This window comes from Ranitomeya imitator, chromosome 1 (assembly GCF_032444005.1).
Source record: "Ranitomeya imitator isolate aRanImi1 chromosome 1, aRanImi1.pri, whole genome shotgun sequence".
In the NCBI taxonomy this organism is placed as follows: domain Eukaryota; kingdom Metazoa; phylum Chordata; class Amphibia; order Anura; family Dendrobatidae; genus Ranitomeya; species Ranitomeya imitator.
Window position 1 is genome coordinate 75,506,213 of NC_091282.1, and position 21,810 is coordinate 75,528,022.

The 21,810-nt window shown below is 42.5% G+C and overlaps 1 protein-coding gene across 1 annotated transcript; it reads left to right on the top strand.

Moving 5' to 3' along the window:
* The first annotated feature begins 3,841 nt into the window (after window positions 1-3,841).
* LOC138662527 (C-C motif chemokine 7-like) lies at window positions 3,842-18,325 on the top strand. Its single transcript, XM_069748278.1, has 4 exons — window positions 3,842-3,992; window positions 6,548-6,671; window positions 7,427-7,517; window positions 16,751-18,325. Exons 1-4 carry the CDS (start codon window positions 3,932-3,934, stop codon window positions 16,766-16,768), a joined length of 294 nt encoding a protein of 97 aa, XP_069604379.1. The 5' UTR covers window positions 3,842-3,931; the 3' UTR covers window positions 16,769-18,325.
* Window positions 18,326-21,810: the final 3,485 nt, after the last annotated feature.

Consider the following 21,810-nt stretch of genomic DNA (forward strand, 5'->3'; position numbering starts at 1 on the left):
TCTACCTCATCCTGACCCTGACACAGAGCCAGCAAATTTTTCTCTGCCTGATCCACTGAATTAGGTTCATCATAAAGCAATCCGAGCACCAGAAAAAACGCATCAATATTACATAATGCAGGATCTCCTGGCGCAAGGGAAAATGCCCAGTCTTGCGGGTCGCCACGTAATAAAGAAATAATGATCTTAACTTGTTGAACTGGGTCACCAGAGGAGCGGGGTTTCAAAGCCAGAAATAGTTTACAATTATTTTTAAAACTCAGAAACTTAGCTCTATCTCCAGAAAACAAATCAGGAATAGGAATTCTAGGTTCTAACATAGAATTCTGAACCACAAAGTCTTGAATATTTTGTACTCTTGCAGTGAGATGATCCACACAAGAAGACAGACCTTTAATGTCCATCACTACACCTGTGTCCTGAACCACCCAAATGTCTAGGGGAAAAGAAAGGCAAAACACAGTGCAGAGAAAAAAAAATGGTCTCAGAACTTCTCTTTTCCCTCTATTGAGAAGCATTAGTACTTTGGGCCTCCAGTACTGTTATGATCTGGTGATTCAGAAACACAATGGACCTGGTGGTTAAGAGCACACAAAGTGACCTGATAGTTACTAACAACATAGGACGAGCTCTGAGACGTGGGAACTCTGCTGACCGCAATCCCTAATCCTATCACACCACACTAGAGGTAGCCGTGGAGCGCTCCTGACCAGACCTAGGCGCCTTGGGCACAGCCTGAGAAACTAGCTAGCCCTTGCCTCAGAGAAATTCCCCAAAGGAAAAGGCAGCCCCCCACATATAATGACTGTGAGTAAAGATGAAAATACAAACACAGAGATGAAATAGGTATTAGCAAAGTGAGGCCCGACTTACTGAATAGACCGAGGATAGTAAAGATAGCTTTGCGGTCAGCACAAAAACCTACAAACAACCACGCAGAGGGCGCAAAAAGACCCTCCGTACCGACTAACGGCACGGAGGTGCTTCCTCTGCGTCCCAGAGCTTCCAGCAAGCAAGAAAAACCAATATAGCAAGCTGGACAGAAAAAATAGCAAACAAAAGTAACACAAGCAGAACTTCGCTTATGCAGGGCAGACAGGCCACAAGACGATCCAGGAGAGAGCAAGACCAATACTGGAACATTGACTGGAGGCAAGGAACAAAGAACTAGGTGGAGTTAAATAGAGCAGCACCTAACGACCTAACCTCGTCACCTGAGGAAGGAAACTCAGAAGCCGCAGCCCCACTCATATCCACCAGATGAAGCTCATGGACAGAACCAGCCGAAGTACCACTCATGACCACAGGAGGGAGCTTGACCACAGAGTTCACAACAGTTGACATCCTGGAAAAGTGTGTTAATATGGGTTAGACCACTTTCCAGTCTATCTCCCAGTGTCTTTAAGCCATTCTGGAAGACCAAGCTCAAGTGAATAAACTCGGGCATGGGTGACCTCTCCGAGGCCTTCTGCTGCTGGCGGGAAGAGCCCAAAAAAAGAGGCAGTGGACTGGGACAGGGGAACACCTGAAGGACCAGCTGCCTGTTCTACAGCCTGTGACACTGGCCCACTTGCTGCTTTGCTGGTGGATGGCTGGGACTGGTCCGTGGCTGTTCGATGAGGGACCGCTCCAGAGGACAATCCAGGTTCGAGGGTGCTGCTCCAGGTTCTGTGAAAAGAAAAGAAAAGTAAAACATTACTCCAAAAAACTAACAATTGTAAAAGCACCAACTCCTTTGGAACAGAAAAATTCAGATTAGGGAATCCAATACATTTGAATACAACACAAAAATACCTACATTCTCTGAGCAAGGACAGGCCTCAGGAAATCCAGCAGTAGGTGGAATTTGTATTTCCCTATCCTTGCTGCAGCACCACCGTGAACTTGGATCTCCTGCCTCAGGTCCTTGTTGAAGCGATCCTTCATAGAATGCCAACAGGCTTTGACTTTGTTCACTGTGAATAGGGGAAAAAAATTGTTAAACAATGCACTTTAGGCCGGGATCACACTACTGTGTGTGATGCGAGAAACTCGAAGGAGTTCATTGCATCACACACGGTTGTGTTCTCCCGGCCTTCAGGTTCACTGTTGCATCAGACCACATTGCAATACTTACGAAAAGCCATTCTGACTCATGGCGTGGCATTGTCCCAGTCATCCATCATCGCTTGGGCCACCTCATTCCACAGCCACCGGATCACCACAGTGTCCGAGTGCTGCTGCTCCCAGGTGTCCCACAACTGCACTTAAGTGATGAGGAGGTCGTTGTCTATGAATTCCTCCTCACATTTTGGAACTTAGAAATGAAACAAATACATTAGTGTTGGAAAGATAAAAAAAAAAAGTCAAAAAGAAAAAAACAGTCAAGAGTACCAAAAACAGTCAAGAATAAATAAAAACAGTCAAGAATACTTACACACCGACTTGCCACCGGAACTTGGGCCTGAGCCTGCTGCTCCTGATCTTTATTCAGCTTGGCGTTAGAAAATCTGTATAAAATAATAATGGTCAAAATACTCACTTGCCTAATAATTTTGCACACAGTGTAGTGTGTGACAGCACAGCAGTGACAGAGATCAGTGTGTGAGGAAAGGAAATATTGCAGATAAAATTGATAAAAAGAGAGAGGATGGAGAATCAGAGTCAAACATTAAAAGGGTTGAAGTGTTTCCAATTTGCTGCAAAACAGATATTGTGTCAAAAATTTGTGTAATTGGTGAATTGTAAATTTGAAAAAAATGTGTTCATCTTTAGGGCATAGAAATTGGAATGAGATTGTACTGTAGTAAACAGACTGGCTGGCGGCTCTCCTGAACCGAACCTGAGAGCTTCATGTATTTCTATGCAGCTGTCACACTCAGGTATCCAGAGCCGCCGGCCAGTCCGTGCACTCTAAGGCTGGGTTCCCATTGCATTAATGGGACCGCGCTAACGGACAGCGTTGCACGGCGAAATTAACGCCGTGCAACGCGTCCGTTAGCGCGCCCATTCACGGCACGCGCTAGCGAAGCGCCGGTGTTTTCTGGCGCGCCGCGGACGCTGCTTGCAGCGTCCGAGGCGCGCCCGCGGTCCGTTCCCCGCTCTCGCAGATCGGAGATCTGCGAGAGCGGGGACGTTACCGCGACCCCTTTATATCACATTGCGTTAGCGCAATCCGCTAGCGCTAGGCGCTAAACGGATTGCACTAACGCAATCTGAACCTAGCCTAAGGGTATGTGCACACATTGCAGATTTTGCTGCGGATCCGCAGCAGTTTCCCATGAGTTTACAGTACAATGTAAACCTATGGTAAATGAAAACCGCAGTGCACATGCTGCGAAAAAAACGCACGGAAACGCAGCGGTTCACAATCCGCAGTATGTCAATTCTTTCTGCGGAATCCGCAGCGGTTTTACACCTGCTCAAATAGAAAACTGCAGGTGTAAAACTCCTTTTCTATGCTGAAGTACACGGCGCAGATACAGAAACTTATCTTTTTTTTTTTTAATCCATTCCAGTTTTTGGCTACAAAAACTGCATCAGAAAAACCCAAACACTTCCAGAAATGTGTAAAAAGCACCTTTCAGCTTCACCAGATTTTGCAATGAAACTTTTCAAGACTTATAATTAGCATTGTAATTAATTACAGACGGAGCAGAAATGAGCAATAAGGATCAGGAAATGTTCAAATATTTGTGAGGGGGAGGGGGTCGGATGGTAAGCAAAAAAAAAATGGGGAATTTTAAAGTTTACACCACTTTTCCCTAGGAGGAGGGGGGAATCCAGGAATCCAGCCCACTCTCCTACCTCTAGTGTGGGCTGGTCCATAAATGCAATAATGAAAGTAAAGCATCTGGATAAATACAGGGTGCTGTCAGCAGAGATCAGAGCAGAGTCTCACAGAGTGGATATATCCGTATCACAGCTGTGAACATCTGTCCTCGCTGCAGAGATGACATCAACCACCCTCATCGTATTCCTGGCCGTCTTCTCCATCTATGCCATTTGCCAAGGTAAAACTGGATCTCCAGCTGTTATTATTAATGTTAATTTTTGTTCTTGTTTATTGCCGGTAGATTTTTTTTTTCCATTTTTACTTTATACTTTTGCAGTCTTTTTAGTTATTTTGACTGTTTTCCAGATTGTAGAGCAGATCTAATGCAGGGATATAATTTTACTTCCTAATACAGAATATTTGCCAACATTAATATGTAATTGTTTAAATAATGAGCCATCCATCCAGCCAAAAATACATGTCAGGAAGCCAAACCTTGCATCTGTGCTCCATAAAATTAGCAGCATGCTGCTCCGAAATTCTGCCTGCTGAGAGTGAATTAAAATAGGGAAATGGATCGTTCCTCATTGCATGTCAATAATTGACTTTCGGTAGCAATGCGAAACTTCTAGTTTGACGTTTTCTAAATATTTCTTTTTTTTTTTGCTGCTCAGTGGTTAAGTGGCCCCATCTCAGGGTTCAGGAAATGAGACCTCCAACTATTGCGCTTTGTGTTAATATTCGGCACGTCACTCTGACTTTATATCTTGTCCGGATAAATAGTCACTCAGGTGATATTGTTTGTATACATTGTATCATAGGGATGACTAAGAAACCAGAAGCTGTGGTGTCATTCTCGATTGCTTGAGGTTTCTACACGAGTCAAATTTCACTAGCGTGTCACTAATAAATGGTTTTTACTCTACGGCTCCATTCACAATAACCTCAGAAAAAATACATGCCTAGGAAAGGCAGCTTTAACAATAGGTAAATACATCCAAAAAGAGAACAGGAGAAAGCTATAGCCTTAAAATAATTAACATACTTTATTTCAGACAATTAGTAAACAAAAGAAATAATTCAGATTAAAATAACTAAGCGGAAACAAGGTGCAACTGATATAATCGAACCAGGCTAAGGACAGGCAATGCAAAGGGTCATCAGATATCAAGTATCAAAATATGTAAAGTGCGAAGTGCAGATAAAAGCGTGACAATGCTGCTGTTAGCTAGAAAAAATGTTGATGTGCCTCGGTGCCTCCGCTTAGTTATTTTAATCTGAATTATTTCTTTTGTTTACTAATTGTCTGAAATAAATTATAGCCGGCTCCATTCACAAGTTGTTGCTGCGGTGCATGATTTTTGAAAATTTCAGCAAAAAAATGTCATTTTATTGCTGCAAATAAAAAAGAAAAGAAAATGCACTATGATCGCAATGTGTGAATGCAGCCCAAGAAGAAATATACAATTATATAAATTTATCACCATATCTTTTATCTGGACCAGTTTTCTAATGACAGATCTTCAGTTGTATTACATTACTTATCCTATACTGATCCCAAATATTATATACTGATCCCAAATACTAAACACCTGTGTTATAATCAAGAGCAAAATTCATAATTCTTTTTATTACTGAAAACAAAACATGACCGTGAAAGCTTAGCTGAGTTTTTGTAATGTGGAGAGAGGGGACTTTCATTTTTCCATAAAACCAGACGAGTGCTTGGTTCTAAAGATAACACTTCCCAGATTGCATATTACCAGATCAAATGCTGTCCAAAAACCGGAAATGTTTAGAAATTTCAGCTCAGTTGCAGAATTGTAAATGCAGCTCTGGAGTACAATGTCAGCCCATGCAGGTAATTGTAGCATCACAATAGCCAGAGAGCTTTCTAATCCACTGGTCTAGACGATATAATGATGATGTTATTAATATGCTTTACATCTGGAAACATTTTCTTACATGTGTGTTGAATATTTCACAATCCAGCCAGCTGTAATGATTAATGATTATTTATTAGACTCGGTTAGGCCGGTTTCACACGTCAGTGGCTCCGGTACATGTGGTGACAGTTTCCTCACGTACCGAAGACACTGACACACGTAGACACGTTGAAATCAATGTGTCTCTGCAGATGTCAGTGATTTTTCGCGGACCGTGTGTCCGTGTGCAAAACACAGAGACATGTCAGTGTTCGTGGGAGCGCACGGATCACACGGACCCATTAAAGTCAATGGGCCCGTGTAAACACGTACCGCACACGGATGCTGTCCGTGTGCCATCCGTGTGCGTTTTTCCTGTCATAGGGTTAAAATTGTAAAAAATTGTTGCAATACACGGACACACGTACAGCAAACGGACAGCACACGGACCCTAAAAACGTACTCGCGGACATCACACGGATCCCACACGGATGGCCTACGTGAGCACACGGACACCACCGGTACCGTTTTCTCCGGTACTGGAATTATCTGGACGTGTGAGACTGGCCTTACATAGCGCCATCATTTTCCGGAGCACTTTACAGATATCATCGCTGTCCCAATTGGGGCTCACAATGTAAATTCCCTATCGGTTTGTCTTACGAGTGTGGGAGGAAATAGGAGAACTCGAAGGAAACCCACGCAAACACGGGGAGAACATACAAACTCCTTGCAGATGTCGTCCTTGGTGGGAACGCAGGATCAAAACGCTGCAAGACAACAGTGCTAACCACTGAGCCACTAATCTGACCCATTAATACCTATTTATACATTTTTAATAAGCATACAAACATTCTCCTTTTTGCAGTGTCTTCTGCTAGTTTTTCATTTGACTGCTGCCTGAAGACCAGTGACAATGCGATTCCTCGACAAAATGTGAAGTCCTACTACCACCAGACCGTCACAGGGAGCTGCAATATTGAAGCCATTGTGTAAGTGTCCATCTCCAACCAAATCCTATTAATTATGTATTTCTGTGCTTTCTCTGACTGCCCTGTTAGTATTGTCCTAGTTTGTTTCGCACAAGTAATATCTCACTTTTTGGACTAAAATAACTCAACAATTACCAGACATTTCGATTGCTGGCCAACAGTAGCCCAAATGATCTTGGACTAGCCCAGTAACCTAACTCGTCCCACAATATCTAGTCCTGAAAACGTGGCTCGAACACACCCTTTAGAACAGAGGTGTCAAACTGCATTCCTCGAGGGCCGCAAACAGGTCATGTTTTCAGGATTTCCTTGTACTGCACAGGTGATAATTTAATCACCTGCACGGAATGATTCCAGCACCTTGTGCAATACAAGGAAATCCTGAAAACATGATCTGTTTGCGGCCCTCGAGGAATACAGTTTGACACCTCTGCTTTAGAAGACTTAATTATGTAGAAACAGTTTCCAGGCACAGGAAAGGCTCAGACTGTGCTCTGCGCAGCTGCATGCGCGTCATATTCAATGTACAACTTGAGTCCACTGCGGAATTCAGTATCATCAATCCTAGCGAAAATAAACACGTGCAGAAAAAGTAATCTACTGTCAGATTTATTAGTGGCGTTTAAATGATTTTTTATGTAAATACATTAGAAAATATTCTAATAGGGGAAAAAAAGCAGCGCAGGCAATTGCGGGAGGGAGGTCATACTGTGAATTGTGCAGTGAAACTAAATGAATGTTCTCTTTTTACACAGATTCATCACCCACAGGAACAGGCACCTGTGCACCCCACCCAGCTCAAAATGGGTAAAAGATTTAATGGCAAGAGTAGACAAGAAGAATGAGGTAGGTTGTTACAATATCGTTGTGCACTTACCAAACCGTTCTCTACCTCTAGCGTTCCTTCTTTTTTTGCTACAAATTTTTTTTTTTGTACATTTTGGCAAAAATGAGAGGAAAATATGTTCCTATATTTTTTTTTCCACAAAGCGATCCTAAAAGAGCAGCAAAAGTCTAAAAAGAAATCAATAGAAAAATGCCACATACATTTACAGTCCTCATACATGCGAACTAGAATAGCTGTGGGGCAAGTGAGAACTGCACCAAATCAAAAGGGTTGTCCACTTTATTTTAACAAATGTGTTGGGGACAATATTTTGGCTAAACAGACATTATCACGATGTGCAGCCTCAGGGAAAAGATGAGATCCGGAGAGTAGAAGCAAGGTAGTTTTAATTCACAACAGCTCATTTTGATACCGGACTGGCGCCTTTCTCAAAGTAAAAAAAACAAGTGTAACTTGGGGACTGTATTTTCTAGCACTTACTATTATTATAAGTCTTACAGTTCCTACAGTCCTCATAGTCCTCGCAGACTGTACAGCTTCCCAGTCTGCAATTGGAGGATCATGTGACCAGACAATGGCGGACTAAGGCTGCCGTCACACTATCAGTATTTGGTCAGTATTTTACATCAGTATTTGTAGCCAAAACCAGGAGTGGGTGATAAATACAGAAGTGGTGCATATGTTTCTATTATACTTTTCCTCTAATTGTTCCACTCCTGGTTTTGGCTTACAAATACTGATGAAAAATACTGACCACATACTGATAGTGTGATGGCAGCCTGAGAGTGAGAAATCAGAGCCACTGGCAGTTTAAAAGGCGTGAGCCCCCCAGTTATCCGATGTGTCACGTGACAGGTCACATGATCCATTTTGATAGATCACGTGATAAGTCATGTGAGTAACACACAGATACTCTAGTGCAGGGGTCCCCAACTCCAGTCCTCAAGGCCCACCAACAGGTCATGTTTTCAGGATTTCCTTTGCATTGCACAGGTGATGCAATTATTACCTGGGCAAGACTAAGGAAATCCTGAAAACATGACATGTTGGTGGTCCTTGAGGACTGGAGTTGGGGACCCCTGCCTAGTGCACAACTGAAGATGGAAAATTACAGAGGTAGTTTGTGAGCCCGCACATAGCTCTCTATATAAAGTATGAGCCTACACTTAGCTCCCTATATACAGTAATAACCCCCACATAGCCACTAATATACAATATGAACCCCACATGGCCTTCTTTATAGAGTATGAGCCCTCATATATACAGTGTGTGTCCACACGTAGCTCACGATATAAAGTATCAGCCCCCTTAGCCTCCAATATTCAGTATAAGCGCTTACATGGCCTCCTATACACAGTATGAGTCATCACATAGCCCCCTATATACATTATGTGCTCAAACATAGCCTTCCTTTTATATACAGTATGAGCTCCCACATAGCTCCCTATATGCAGTATGAGCCCCCTTATATACAGTATGAGCCCACACATAGCTCTCTATATACAGTATGAGCTGCCACAGTCTCCGATATCCAGTATGAGCTCCCACATAGCCTCCTATATAATATGAGCCCCCCATAGCCTGCTATATACAGTACGATCCCGCACATAGCTCCCTATATACAATATGAGCCTGCACATAGCCTCCTATATACAGCATGAGGCCCCACATAGCCCAGATATATAAGATCACATCCCATACACATATTACTTTAAAAAAAAAAACACATACTCACCTAGATCCCATTCCCCCAGCACTCTGCTCCTGTCCCCGTAGCTGCACTTGTACTTCTGGCCAGCGCGTCCATGCTGGCCGGTGTCGGCCGATGACTTAATTGCACAGACACGTCACATCAGAGGCGACAAGAGCGCCCCTGCAGCTGTGCTGCTATTCTGCATTGTCGGCAGCAGAGCCCCAGGAAAGCTCCCTGCTGGGATATGCACGCCGCCGGTAGCGCCATACAAAACATTATGATGAGTGCAGTCTGGCCATCTGCCCCACCGGAGCCTCGGGCGGTAGCCCAGATTGCCCTAAATATAATCTGCCCATGTGATCAGACCCACTTATTTACATCCTCCAGTTGAAAATTTCAGATCAAGGGAAAGATTTTTTTCCATTGCAGGAGACAAATGTGTCCATCAGCAGCCATGTTAAGAACAGATCTGGTTTTCAGCCTGGGAAGGCAGTATTAAGGAGAATCTGTAATACATATATTAACCCCTTTACCCCCAAGGGTGGTTTGCACGTTAATGACCAGGCCAATTTTTACAATTCTGACCACTGTCCCTTTATGAGGTTATAACTCTGAAACGCTTCAACGGATCCTGGTGATTCTGACATTGTTTTCTCGTGACATATTGTACTTCATGATAGTGGTAAAATTTCTTTAATAGTACCTGCGTTTATTTGTGAAAAAAACGGAAATTTGGCGAAAATTTTGAAAATTTCGCAATTTTCAAACTTTGAATTTTTATGCAATTAAATCACAGAGATATGTCACACAAAATACTTAATAAGTAACATTTCCCACATGTCTCCTTTACATCAGCATAATTTTGGAACCAATTTTTTTTTTTGTTAGGGAGTTATAAGGGTTAAAAGTTGACCAGCAATTTCTCATTTTTACAACACCATTTTTTTTTAGGGACCACGTCTCATTTGAAGTCATTTTGAGGGGTCTATATGATAGAAAATGCCCAAGTGTGACACCATTCTAAAAACTGCACCCCTCAAGGTGCTCAAAACCACATTCAAGAAGTTTATTAACCCTTCAGGTGTTTAATAGGAATTTTTGGAATGTTTAAATAAAAATGAACATTTAACTTTTTTACACAAAAAATTTACTTCAGCTCCAATTTGTTTTATTTTACCAAGGGTAACAGGAGAAATTGGACCCAAAAAGTTGTTGTCCAATTTGTCCTGAGTACGCTGATACCCCATATGTGGCAGTAAACCACTGTTTGGGCGCATGGGAGAGCTCGGAAGGGAAGGAGCGCTATTTGACTTTTCAATGCAAAATTGACAGGAATTGAGATGGGACGCCATGTTGCGTTTGGAGAGCCACTGATGTGCCTAAACATTGAAACCCCCCACAAGTGACACCATTTTGGAAAGTAGACCCCCTAAGGAACTTATCTGGATGTGTGGTGAGCACTTTGACCCACCAAGTGCTTCACAGAAGTTTATAATGCAGAACCGTAAAAATAAAAAATCATATTTTTTCACAAAAATTATATTTTTGCCCCCAATTTTTTATTTTTCCAAGGGTAGGAGAAGAAATTGGACCTCAAAAGTTGTTGTCCAATTTGTCCTGAGTACGCTGATACCCCATATGTGGCAGTAAACCACTGTTTGGGCGCATGGGAGAGCTCGGAAGGGAAGGAGCGCAGTTTGACTTTTCAATGCAAAATTGACAGAAATTGAGATGGGACGCCATGTTGCGTTTGGAGAGCCACTGATGTGCCTAAACATTGAAACCCCCCACAAGTGACACCATTTTGGAAAGTAGACCCCCTAAGGAACTTATCTAGAGGTGTGGTGAGCACTTTGACCCACCAAGTGCTTCACAGAAGTTTATAATGCAGAGCCATAAAAATAAAACAAAATTTTTTTCCCACAAAAATTATTTTTTAGCCCCCAGTTTTGTATTTTCCCTAGGGTAACAGGAGAAATTGGACCCCAAAAGTTGTTGTCCAATTTGTCCTGAGTACGCTGATACCCCATATGTGGGGGGGAACCACCGTTTGGGCGCATGGGAGGGCTCGGAAGGGAAGGAGCATCATTTGGAATGCAGACTTAGATGGATTGGTCTGCAGGCGTCACATTGCGTTTGCAGAGCCCCTAATGTACCTAAACAGTAGAAACCCCCCACAAGTGACCCCATATTGGAAACTAGACCCCTCAATGAACTTATCTAGATGTGTTGTGAGAACTTTGAACCCCCAAGTGTTTCACTACAGTTTATAACGCAGAGCCGTGAAAATAAAAAATCTTTTTGTTTTCCCACAAAAATTATTTTTTAGCCCCCAGTTTTGTATTTTCCCAAGGGTAACAGGAGAAATTGGTCCACAAAAGTTGTTGTCCAATTTGTCCTGAGTACGCTGATACCCCATATGTTGGGGTAAACCCCTGTTTGGGCACACAGGAGAGCTCGGAAGGGAAGGAGCACTGTTTTACTTTTTCAACGCAGAATTGGCTGGAATTGAGATCGGACGCCATGTCGTGTTTGGAGAGCCCCTGATGTGCCGAAACAGTGGAAACCCCCCAATTATAACTGAAACCCTAATCTAAACACACCCCTAACCCTAATTCCAACGGTAACCCTAACCACACCTCTAACCCTGACACACCCCTAACCCTAATCCCAACCCTATTCCCAACTGTAAATGTAATCTAAACCCTAACCCTAACTTTAGCCCCAACCCTAACTGTAGCCCCAACCCTAACCCTAACCCTAGCCCTAACCCTAGCCCTAACCCTAGCCCTAACCCTAACCCTAGCCCTAACCCTAGCCCTAACCCTAGCCCTAACCCTAGCCCTAACCCTAACCCTAACCCTAGCCCTAGCCCTAACCCTAGCCCTAACCCTAGCCCTAGCCCTAACCCTAGCCCTAACCCTAGCCCTAGCCCTAACCCTAGCCCTAATGGGAAAATGGAAATAAATACATTTTTTTTTATTTTTCCCTAACTAAGGGGGTGATGAAGGGGGGTTTGATTTACTTTTATAGCGAGTTTTTTAGCGGATTTTTATGATTGGCAGCCGTCACACACTGAAAGACCCTTTTTATTGCAAAAAATATTTTTTGCAATACCACATTTTGAGAGCTATAATTTTTCCATATTTTGGTCCACAGAGTCATGTGAGGTCTTGTTTTTTGCGGGACGAGTTGACGTTTTTATTGAAAACATTTTTGGGCACGTGACATTTTTTTATCGCTTTTTATTCCGATTTTTGTGAGGAAGAATGACCAAAAGCCAGCTATTCATGAATTTCTATTGGGGGAGGCGTTTATACCGTTCCGCGTTTGGTAAAATTGATAAATCAGTTTTATTCTTCGGGTCAGTACGATTACAGCGATACCTCATTTATATCATTTTTTATGGTTTGGCGCTTTTATACGATAAAAACTATTTTACAGAAAAAATAATTATTTTTGCATCGCTTTATTCTCAGGACTATAACTTTTTTATTTTTTTGCTGATGATGCTGTATGGCGGCTCTTTTTTTGCGGGACAATATGACGCTTTCAGCGGTACCATGATTATTTATATCTGTCTTTTTGATCGCGTGTTATTCCACTTTTTGTTCGGCGGTATGATAATAAAGCGTTGTTTTTTGCCTCGTTTTTTTTTTTTTTTTCTTACGGTGTTTACTGAAGGGGTTAACTAGTGGGACAGTTTTATAGGTCGGGTCGTTACGGACGCGGCGATACTAAATATGTGTACTTTTATTGGTTTTTTTTTTTTATTTAGATGAAGAAATGTATTTATGGGAATAATATTTTTTTTTTTTTCATTATTTTGGATTTTTTTTTACTTTTTTACTTTGTCCCAGGGGGGGACATCACAGATCAGTGATCTGACAGTTTGCACAGCACTCTGTCAGATCACTGATCTGACTTGCAGCGCTGCAGCCTTCACAGTGCCTGCTCTGAGCAGGCTCTGTGAAGCCACCTCCCTCCCTGCAGGACCCGGATCCGCGGCCATCTTGGATCCGGGGCTCGAGCAGGGAGGGAGGTGAGGAGACCCTCGCAGCAACGCGATCACATCGCGTTGCTGCGGGGGGCTCAGGGAAGCCCGCAGGGAGCCCCCTCCCTGCGCGGTGCTTCCCTGCACCGCCGGCACATCGCGATCATCTTTGATCGTGGTGTGCCAGGGGTTAATGTGCCGGGGGCGGTCCGTGACCGCTCCTGGCACATAGTGCCGGATGTCAGCTGCGATAAGCAGCTGACACCCGGCCGCGATCGGCCGCGCTCCCCCCGTGAGCGCGGCCGATCGGCTATGACGTACTATCCCGTCCAGGGTCAGATAAGCCCAGGGCACCTCGACGGGATAGTACGTCTAAGGTCACAGAGGGGTTAATAAAGTTCATAAGATCAAATCAACACATTTGTTAAAAAAAAATAAAAAATAAAAAACCTCTTACTAAAGTACTAAAAATGCTAAATCTGCCAAGAGACAAAGCGTCAGTCACCACCCGGACTCGAGAGAAGTGAATTTATTTGCATAGAATTTAAGTCTCCTCTAGTTTTCCCAAAAAATCGTATGGTACAGAACATTTTTAGAGATTTTTGGCAACTCGCTCAGCATGAATTTAGCACAGCTGGCAGCTATTTTGCTGAATATTTGCAGGTTACACAAATGGTTAAAAAAAAAATTCATAATACTCACGGCTAAACTATATTGCCACCTTGACAACCCGCTGTCTGGTCCTCTGCGCCTCTTTTTTGCCCCTTCCAATGTAACATGTCCTCTTTGTCCTCCTCTCTCCAGTCTGTGGCTTCTGGCTTGACTTGACAATGAGGATCTAGGGTCCCTATTATCTTAAGAAACTTCTGAAATTTCTCATAAATATGTCAGAAGTTTTAGCAATCAGTGAGGGGCTCTTCACCTGGACCCTAAAATACTGTTCAAAAGCCAGGGGCAGTAGTGCTCTGCAGTGTTATGCCCCTTTATTTCTGTTCAGCTCCACTTGACTCATGTTGTATGTAGAATCACAGAAAGACAGCAGTACCCAGATCCACTCTGAAGAGTGACAATGTTCTGAAGACAACCTTTAACCCTTTTGCCTTAGAATCAGTGAGGGTCTCAGCACCTGGACCTCCACCAATTAAAACTTCTAACATGTTACTATGACCTGTCAAAAGTTTCTGAAAGGAAATCGGTCACCAAGATATTTGCTAAATTGTCTGAGAGCAGTATGATGTAGGGACTGAGACCTTGATTCCAGTGATGTGTCACTTGCTGATCTGCATGGGCAGCATGGGTTCTAATCCCACCCAGGACAACATCTGCAAAGAGTTTGTATGTTCTCTCCGTGTTTGCGTGGGTTTCCTCCCACATTCCAAAGACATACTGATAGGGATTCTAGATTGTGAGCCCCAACGGGGACAGCGATGATAATGTGATAATGTGTGCAAAACTGTAAAGCGCTGCAGAATATGTTAGCGCTATATAAAAATAAAGATTATTATATGGGGTCATTTTGATACAATCACAGTTTTCTCTGCTGCAAATCTAGCTCAAAATGCCGAGCTGTGTATAACCCCGCCCACACCACTGATTGGCAGCTTTCTGAGTACATGAGGGAAAGCACCATGAGGGAAAGCACCAATCAGTGGTGAGGGTAGGGTTGGACTAGGAGTCATGAGATACCTAGTCCTGTAGTGATAATCTCCTGCTGATAAAACACTGACTTTATTGAAACAGCAAAACACATCTAGCAAGTGATACATCACTGCAATCAGGGTCTCTGACCCTAGATCATACTGCTCTCTGATTACATGACAAAATTAGGCTGACAGATTCCATTTAAAATGATTGGTGTCATTTAAATATCCTATCTTGAGGATGATAAGGACATCCAGAGCTGACTTCTGGAGCAGATATTACATGCAATTAAAGGGATAATCGGGAAATGCTCACTTATGTACTGGGAGACAAGCAGGGACCAGTGACATCACATTTACAAATATCTGCCAAATCACTAGCAAATATGCAGAATTGATTAGAGATGAGCGAGTGTACTTGTCGCTCGGGTTTTCCGCTCCTGAGTATTTGATAGTGTTCGGACATTTAGTTTTCATTGCCGCAGCTTAATGATTTACAGCTACTAGCCAGCCTAAGTACATGTGGGGGTTGCCTGCTTGCTAGGGAATCCCCACATGTAATCAAGCTGGCTGATAGCTGGAAATCATGCAGCTGCTGCGATGAAAACGAAATCTCCGAGCACTAAAAAATACTTGGAGGTTACCCGAGCGTGCTCTGGAAATCTCGAGTAACGAGTATATTTGCTCATCACTAGAATTGATGTCACCGGCTTACAATCTAAGGCCTGTCCCACACGTCCAGATAATTCCGGTACCGGAAAAATCGGTACCGGAATTATCCGTGTCCGTGTGCTTACGGAGCACATCAGTGTCACGTGTGGCAGCCGTGTGCCGCCCGTGTGCCGACTGAGGACCACACGGACCGTGCAGGAGACAGCGCTACAGTTAAGCACTGTCCCCTGCGTGCGGTGCTGAAGCCGGTATTCATCCCTTCTTCCCAGCAACGTTCGCTGGAAAGGAATGAATAATCTTTTTTTTTGTTTTTAAAATAAAGTTGCCGGTAATCTGCCCCCTCCCACCCCCTGTGCGCCTGCCCGCTGGCATTAAAATACTTACCCAGCTCCCTCGGCGCTTCCATCCTCTCAGCGTCGCAGCTCTTCCTGTATGAGCGGTCACATGGTGCCGCTTATTACAGTAATGAATATGCGGCTCCACCCCTATGGGAGGTGGAGCCGCATATTCATCACTGTAATGTGTGGCACCACGTGAACGCTCATACAGGACAAGCAGCGACGCTGAGAAGATGGAAGCGCCGAGGGAGCTGGGTAAGTATTTTAATGCCAGCGGGCGGGCGCACAGGGGGTGGGAGGGGGCAGATTACCGGCAACTTTATTTAAAAAAAAAAAGATTTTTCATTCCATCTTTCCAGTGAACGCTGCTGGAGAGAATAAATGAATGGGGCTTCAGCACCACAAGCTGGGGGACAGCGCTTACAGTATCGCTGTCTCCTGCACGGCAAACGGACTGCACACGGACAGCATCTGTGTGCGGTGCGTGTTTTACACGGACCCATTGACTTTAATGGGTCCGTGTGATCCGTGCGCTCCCACGAACACTGACATGTCTCAGTGTTTTGCACACGGACACACGGTCCGTGAAAACATGCTGACATGTGCAGAGACACATTCATTTTAATGCGTCTACATGAGTCAGTGTCTCCGCTACGTGAGGAAACTGTCACCTCACGTACCAGAGCCACTGACGTGTGAAACCGGCCTAATACGTAAAAGGCCAGAGCTCGATTATCCCTTCAAGAATTTTTTTTACATTTTTTTTAATCAGGATACAAAACGGAATTACCCTTTAACTAATTTCTGTATCTAACCTTTAAGAGAAATACATTCTATTATAAAATTTGAATTTAGCCCCATGTGACAATTTTGCATTGTGTTTGCTTTTCTTCAGAAAAGACGAGGTCGCTAAATGATGCTGGGCATTGGAAATGTTGGAAGTGCCAAAAGACGATGATAAAGAAGAAAGTGTGATGGGGGTCCTGTAAAAAAAACAAAAAACCTGCTGTTATTCCATCCTTTACTGCCTGAAGTAATTGGTGCATTTTATTCTGGGAACCTTTACCTTAATTGTGGCGTATTTATGGTACTAGAAACTAAATAAGAACTTTAGGATGTGCAATACTTAATATTGTGTCATTGCAAATTCTGGTCATTATTTTCTTGCTTTTGTTTTATAAAAAGCAGTAAATTAAGCTCTTGTTCATTATTAATGTAGCTTTAATGTGCTGGGGTCAAACCACTTTTTTTAGGATTGAAAAGAGCTGTATCTCCTTGTCAAATATAAGGAACGTAACCTGTTAAAACATTTCCCTTTAGTTGATAAGGTGTTGTTGACTAAAAGCGGTTTTATGCAAAATTAGATGAAGGCATGGCTGTTTTAATTGAGAAACAGCGCCACACGTGTACACAGGCTGTATGTGGTATTGCAACTCAGCCCTATACGCATTAATAGAGATGAGTTACACTGATGGCTGCTTTTTTTTCGAGCGCCACATGTGTCCATGGTTTTCTAATCTTGTATAACACCTTTAACTGTATGTCATCACCTATCATATATCTGTACATAGTGAAGGCAGTGACATTACTGAGAATTCAGCCTATCCAGTCACCAGAAAGTGGTGACATTGCTAAAAATGCAACCTATCCATTCACTAAGGGTATGTGACATAAATGAGAATGGAGCCTGATCGGTGACATCACTAAAGAGCAGCAGTGACATCACAGACAATCCAACGTTACTAGTAGAAGTGCTTCTCTAGGCCTCTCCACCCAAGGCCAAAAACTTATATTGTTCAATTTGCCCATTTACCAATCATACAGTATATTACCATTAGACAACCCCCCACTCCACCCCCAAAAGTCAATTACATGGTTAATCAGTTCAACACAAGGCCATTTTCCCCCTTTCTGACCAGGCACATTTTGGGATTTTTTGGACACGTTTAACAGCTCTAAAACTCTCTCTCCATTGGCTATTCAAATAATGTTTGCTTTTTTTATCACACTATAGGAGAGCACATTTTTATGACATTTTTATATTCCTGTTTTTTCCTGATAGAGGGAAATTGGAAAGAAAAATTGAAAATATTTGTCTAATTTTCATATTTTTTTTTTACAACCACAAAGGACCGCTAAAAAATAAATTTAAGTTTTGTTCTCCTTTCCGTACAAATTAAGGTGGTATCTTTTTTTTTTAGTTTTATTTAATTTGTATTTTTTTTATTTATTTCACATATTGTGTTCCACATAAGGTCTTAAAAGACTTTTAAGGAGATGGGGAGTTATACCATATTAATACATTGTTTTTATTGCGGATTTCCCCTGTAACTGGGGCTGCTGATATATTAGTTACAGAGGAAATGCCACCGCCTGCCCTACATAGCAGAGCTGACTTTGTCTCCTAGAACCCAGCAGCTCGTAGGCCGGAGTCACACTACAGCGAGATACGGCCGAGTCTCGCAGGTTAAAAACCAAGCTCTGGCACCGGCACTCCGGAGCGGAGCGTGCGGCTCCATGTATTGCTGTGCGGTCGCACGCTCCGCTCTGGAGTGCCGGTGCCAGAGCTTGTTGTTAACCTGCGAGACTCGGCCGTATCTCGCTGTGTGTGATCCCGGCCTTACTCAAACTTTACACCAGGCAATTACATAATTATTGGATCCAGAGAGTCAGCGATCAGCAAGGCAGAGATGGTTTATAACATCAACAAACAGTGCGGATCATCCACAAGTTCAACTGATCGCTTTTGTGAAAATCCTGTCCCAAGCTTTGCCTCACCAACAACTAGAAGTTGCTCCTAGGTGAGGCCCGCATCACATTTTTAGAACCACTGCCCTAGAGATTGGATTGGTCACTCCACCCTTAAAGATCCAGTGAGTTTATAGGTTTATTTGGTTATAATATCAAGTAACATATTATCCTTGTCCTAAATTGGACTAATTTTGAAATACTGAGTCACTTTAGTTTTAATCTTTTTGGCTTTCAAAATTAATGTGAATGTTTTTTTCCCATGTCGAAAATATCTGTACATTTAAAAAAAAATCAATTACTGCAACTGGTAATAGCTCGTTTCATATTTTCAATATTTACTATATATAATATTTTCAATATTAATATATTTTTGTATATGAATTATATTTTGTACAAATTTTTTATTACTATCTGGATTACTTGGCAGCTTTGGATTACAGAATTGATTTGAAATGTATGACTCGGGTCTTGACTGATTGGGTTTAATGGTAGGAAATATGCCTCACACCTGAAAAGAAACTCATCTTCACAAATTTTAAACATTTTGCTTTTACCACAAAGAATCCTTTCCTACAATAACAATAAACACTTCTTTGCGATGCCCTTAACTGATGGCCTTTAGTAAATATTATTTACTTCTGGTTGGTTCATAAACACAATGTCATCGTTGATTGGATGCAATGAATCCCTTTGACCATGTAATATATGATGGGTAATTAATTATTATCATATATAAATACATTTCTCACTTCTGATATACCAAAGTTGATTCAACCCTTGTTAGACGATATGCGGAGGCAATAGATGATGCAATTCCAGGATAAATGTAGTAGGTTCCGATGTAACAGCGTTTCTTCTACATGTCTTCTGTTTGGGTCTCTAAGATTCTCCAAGACTCGATGTTGTTGTGTCCATCTCTTTACAATAATTCTTACAAACAGTGACCATTCTATCGGGTTGGGTCAAATAAGAATCAAGTTTTATTTTTTTACAAAATTACCGCAAATTGTAGTCATCTCTGTTCTTTAGTATTGGCACTAGTGATGAGCGAATATACTCGTTACTCTAAATTTCTCGAGCACACTCGGGTGTCCTCCGAGTATTTTTTAGTGCTCGGAGATTTAGTTTTTCTTGCCGCAGCTGAATGATTTACTGTTAGCCTGTATAAGTACATGTGGGGGTTGCCTGGTTGCTAGGGAACCCCCACATGTACTTATGCTGGCTATCAGATGTAAATCATTCAGCTGCGGCGAGAAAAACTAAATCTCCGAGCACTAAAAAATACTCGGAGGACCCCCGAGCGTGCTCGAGAAATTTAGAGTAACGAGTATATTCGCTCATCACTAATTGGCACCAAAAGACAGCACCAATTATTGGCTAATTTCAAATTCAGACATAATAAAACATATCAGATCAGAAATTGCCATCAACTATGTCTTATATATTTTCTGTCAGTTCTTTGGATGGTGATGTGGACCAAAAGAACAACCCTTTAAGAGGGCACAAAAGACAGAAATGCATTTCACTCTTACAAGCTTAAGGCAGCTAATCCAAGTGTATCTAGATTGAGACTGTTAATTTGTTGTGCTTTTTTTTTTTTTACAATGAAGTTTTAAGGTTTTGGGTCTTATATATTAAGTTTGGTTTCAAATAAATGAAATTAAAATATTACATTTGTGTATCTTTATTTTTTTTTTGGTCTGCTTGATGCTTGAAAAAAAATGCATTAAAAACTTTATTTCAATAATTTGCATTATTTTAGGATACTAGTCTCATCAAGACAATTCCTTTTCTAAATAGCTGTTTCCATGCTTAGCTGTGCTTTGTCCAGCCGTACATTATCCCAGATGGTGCAGTGGAAATGTACTAATATGAATGACTGACCATGTAATACAGATAGATGGTCTTCTGCTTGCGAACTCATCCTATGACTCCCATGTGCAGTATTAGAGCATGAAGACATGGCTTATCAACAGGATGCAGCGTTTTATTAAACATCTTCAAAAGGACCAAAACTCTGATGTCCTTGGGATCAGAATAAATGAGCTGTTTATACACTAGAGATGAGAGAATCTTTTGACATTCGAATTCGCCATCTTACATAGTAACATAGTTATTAATAGGGTTGAGCGAAATGGGTCGTTCATTTTCAAAAGTCGCCGACTTTTGGCAAAGTCGGGTTTCATGAAACCCGATCCGACCCCTGTGCGGGGTCGGCCATGCGGTACGCGACTTTCGCGCCAAAGTCGCGTTTCAATGACGCGAAAAGCGCCATTTCTCAGCCAATGAAGGTAAACGCAGAGTGTGGGCAGCGTGATGACATAGGTCCTGGTCCCCACCATCTTAGAGAAGGGCATTGCAGTGATTGGCTTGCTGTCTGCGGCGTCACAGGGGCTATAAAGGGGCGTTCCCGCCGACCGCCATGTTACTGCTGCTGATCTGAGCTTAGGGAGAGGTTGCTGCCGCTTCGTCAGAAGCAGGGATAGCGTTAGGCAGGGTCCATTAACCACCAAACCGCTTGTGCTGTAGCGATTTCCACTGCCCAACACCACCTTCGGTGTGCAGGGACAGTGGAAGCTCCTTTTTTTTTTTTTCCCCCTCAGCGCTGAAGCTCATTGGGCTGCCCTAGAAGGCTCCCTGATAGCTGCATTGCTGTGTGTACGCCGCTGTGCAAACCAACTGCTTTTTTCAAAGCACAAATCCTCTTGTTCCTTCCTTTCTGCACAGCTATCTTTTTGGTTTGTACACACTTTTTATTTAATTTGTGCATCAGTCCACTCCTTATTGCTGCCTGCCATACCTGGCTGAGATTACTGCAGGGAGATAGTAATTGAAGCACACTCCCTGTTTTTTTTTTGTGGGAGATTAAGATTGACATTTCTGCTAGAGTGCCATCCCTGTCTGTGTCATCTCTCACTCAGTGGGCCATAGAAAGCCTATTTATTTTTTTGCTTGATTTTGGTTCTAAAATCTACCTGAAAAAATCACTACATCAATCAGTGGGAGAAAAATATTGGCCTCAGGGCTTGTGTGCCACTCCTGACTCCTGTGTGCATCATCACTCACTCAGTGGGCCATAGAAAGCCCATTTTTTTTTTTTTTGCTTTATTTGGGTTCTAAATTCTACCTGAAAAAATCAATAAATCAATCAGTGGGAGATTAATATTGGCCTTTGGGCTTGTGTGCCAGTCCTAAGCGTGCCAT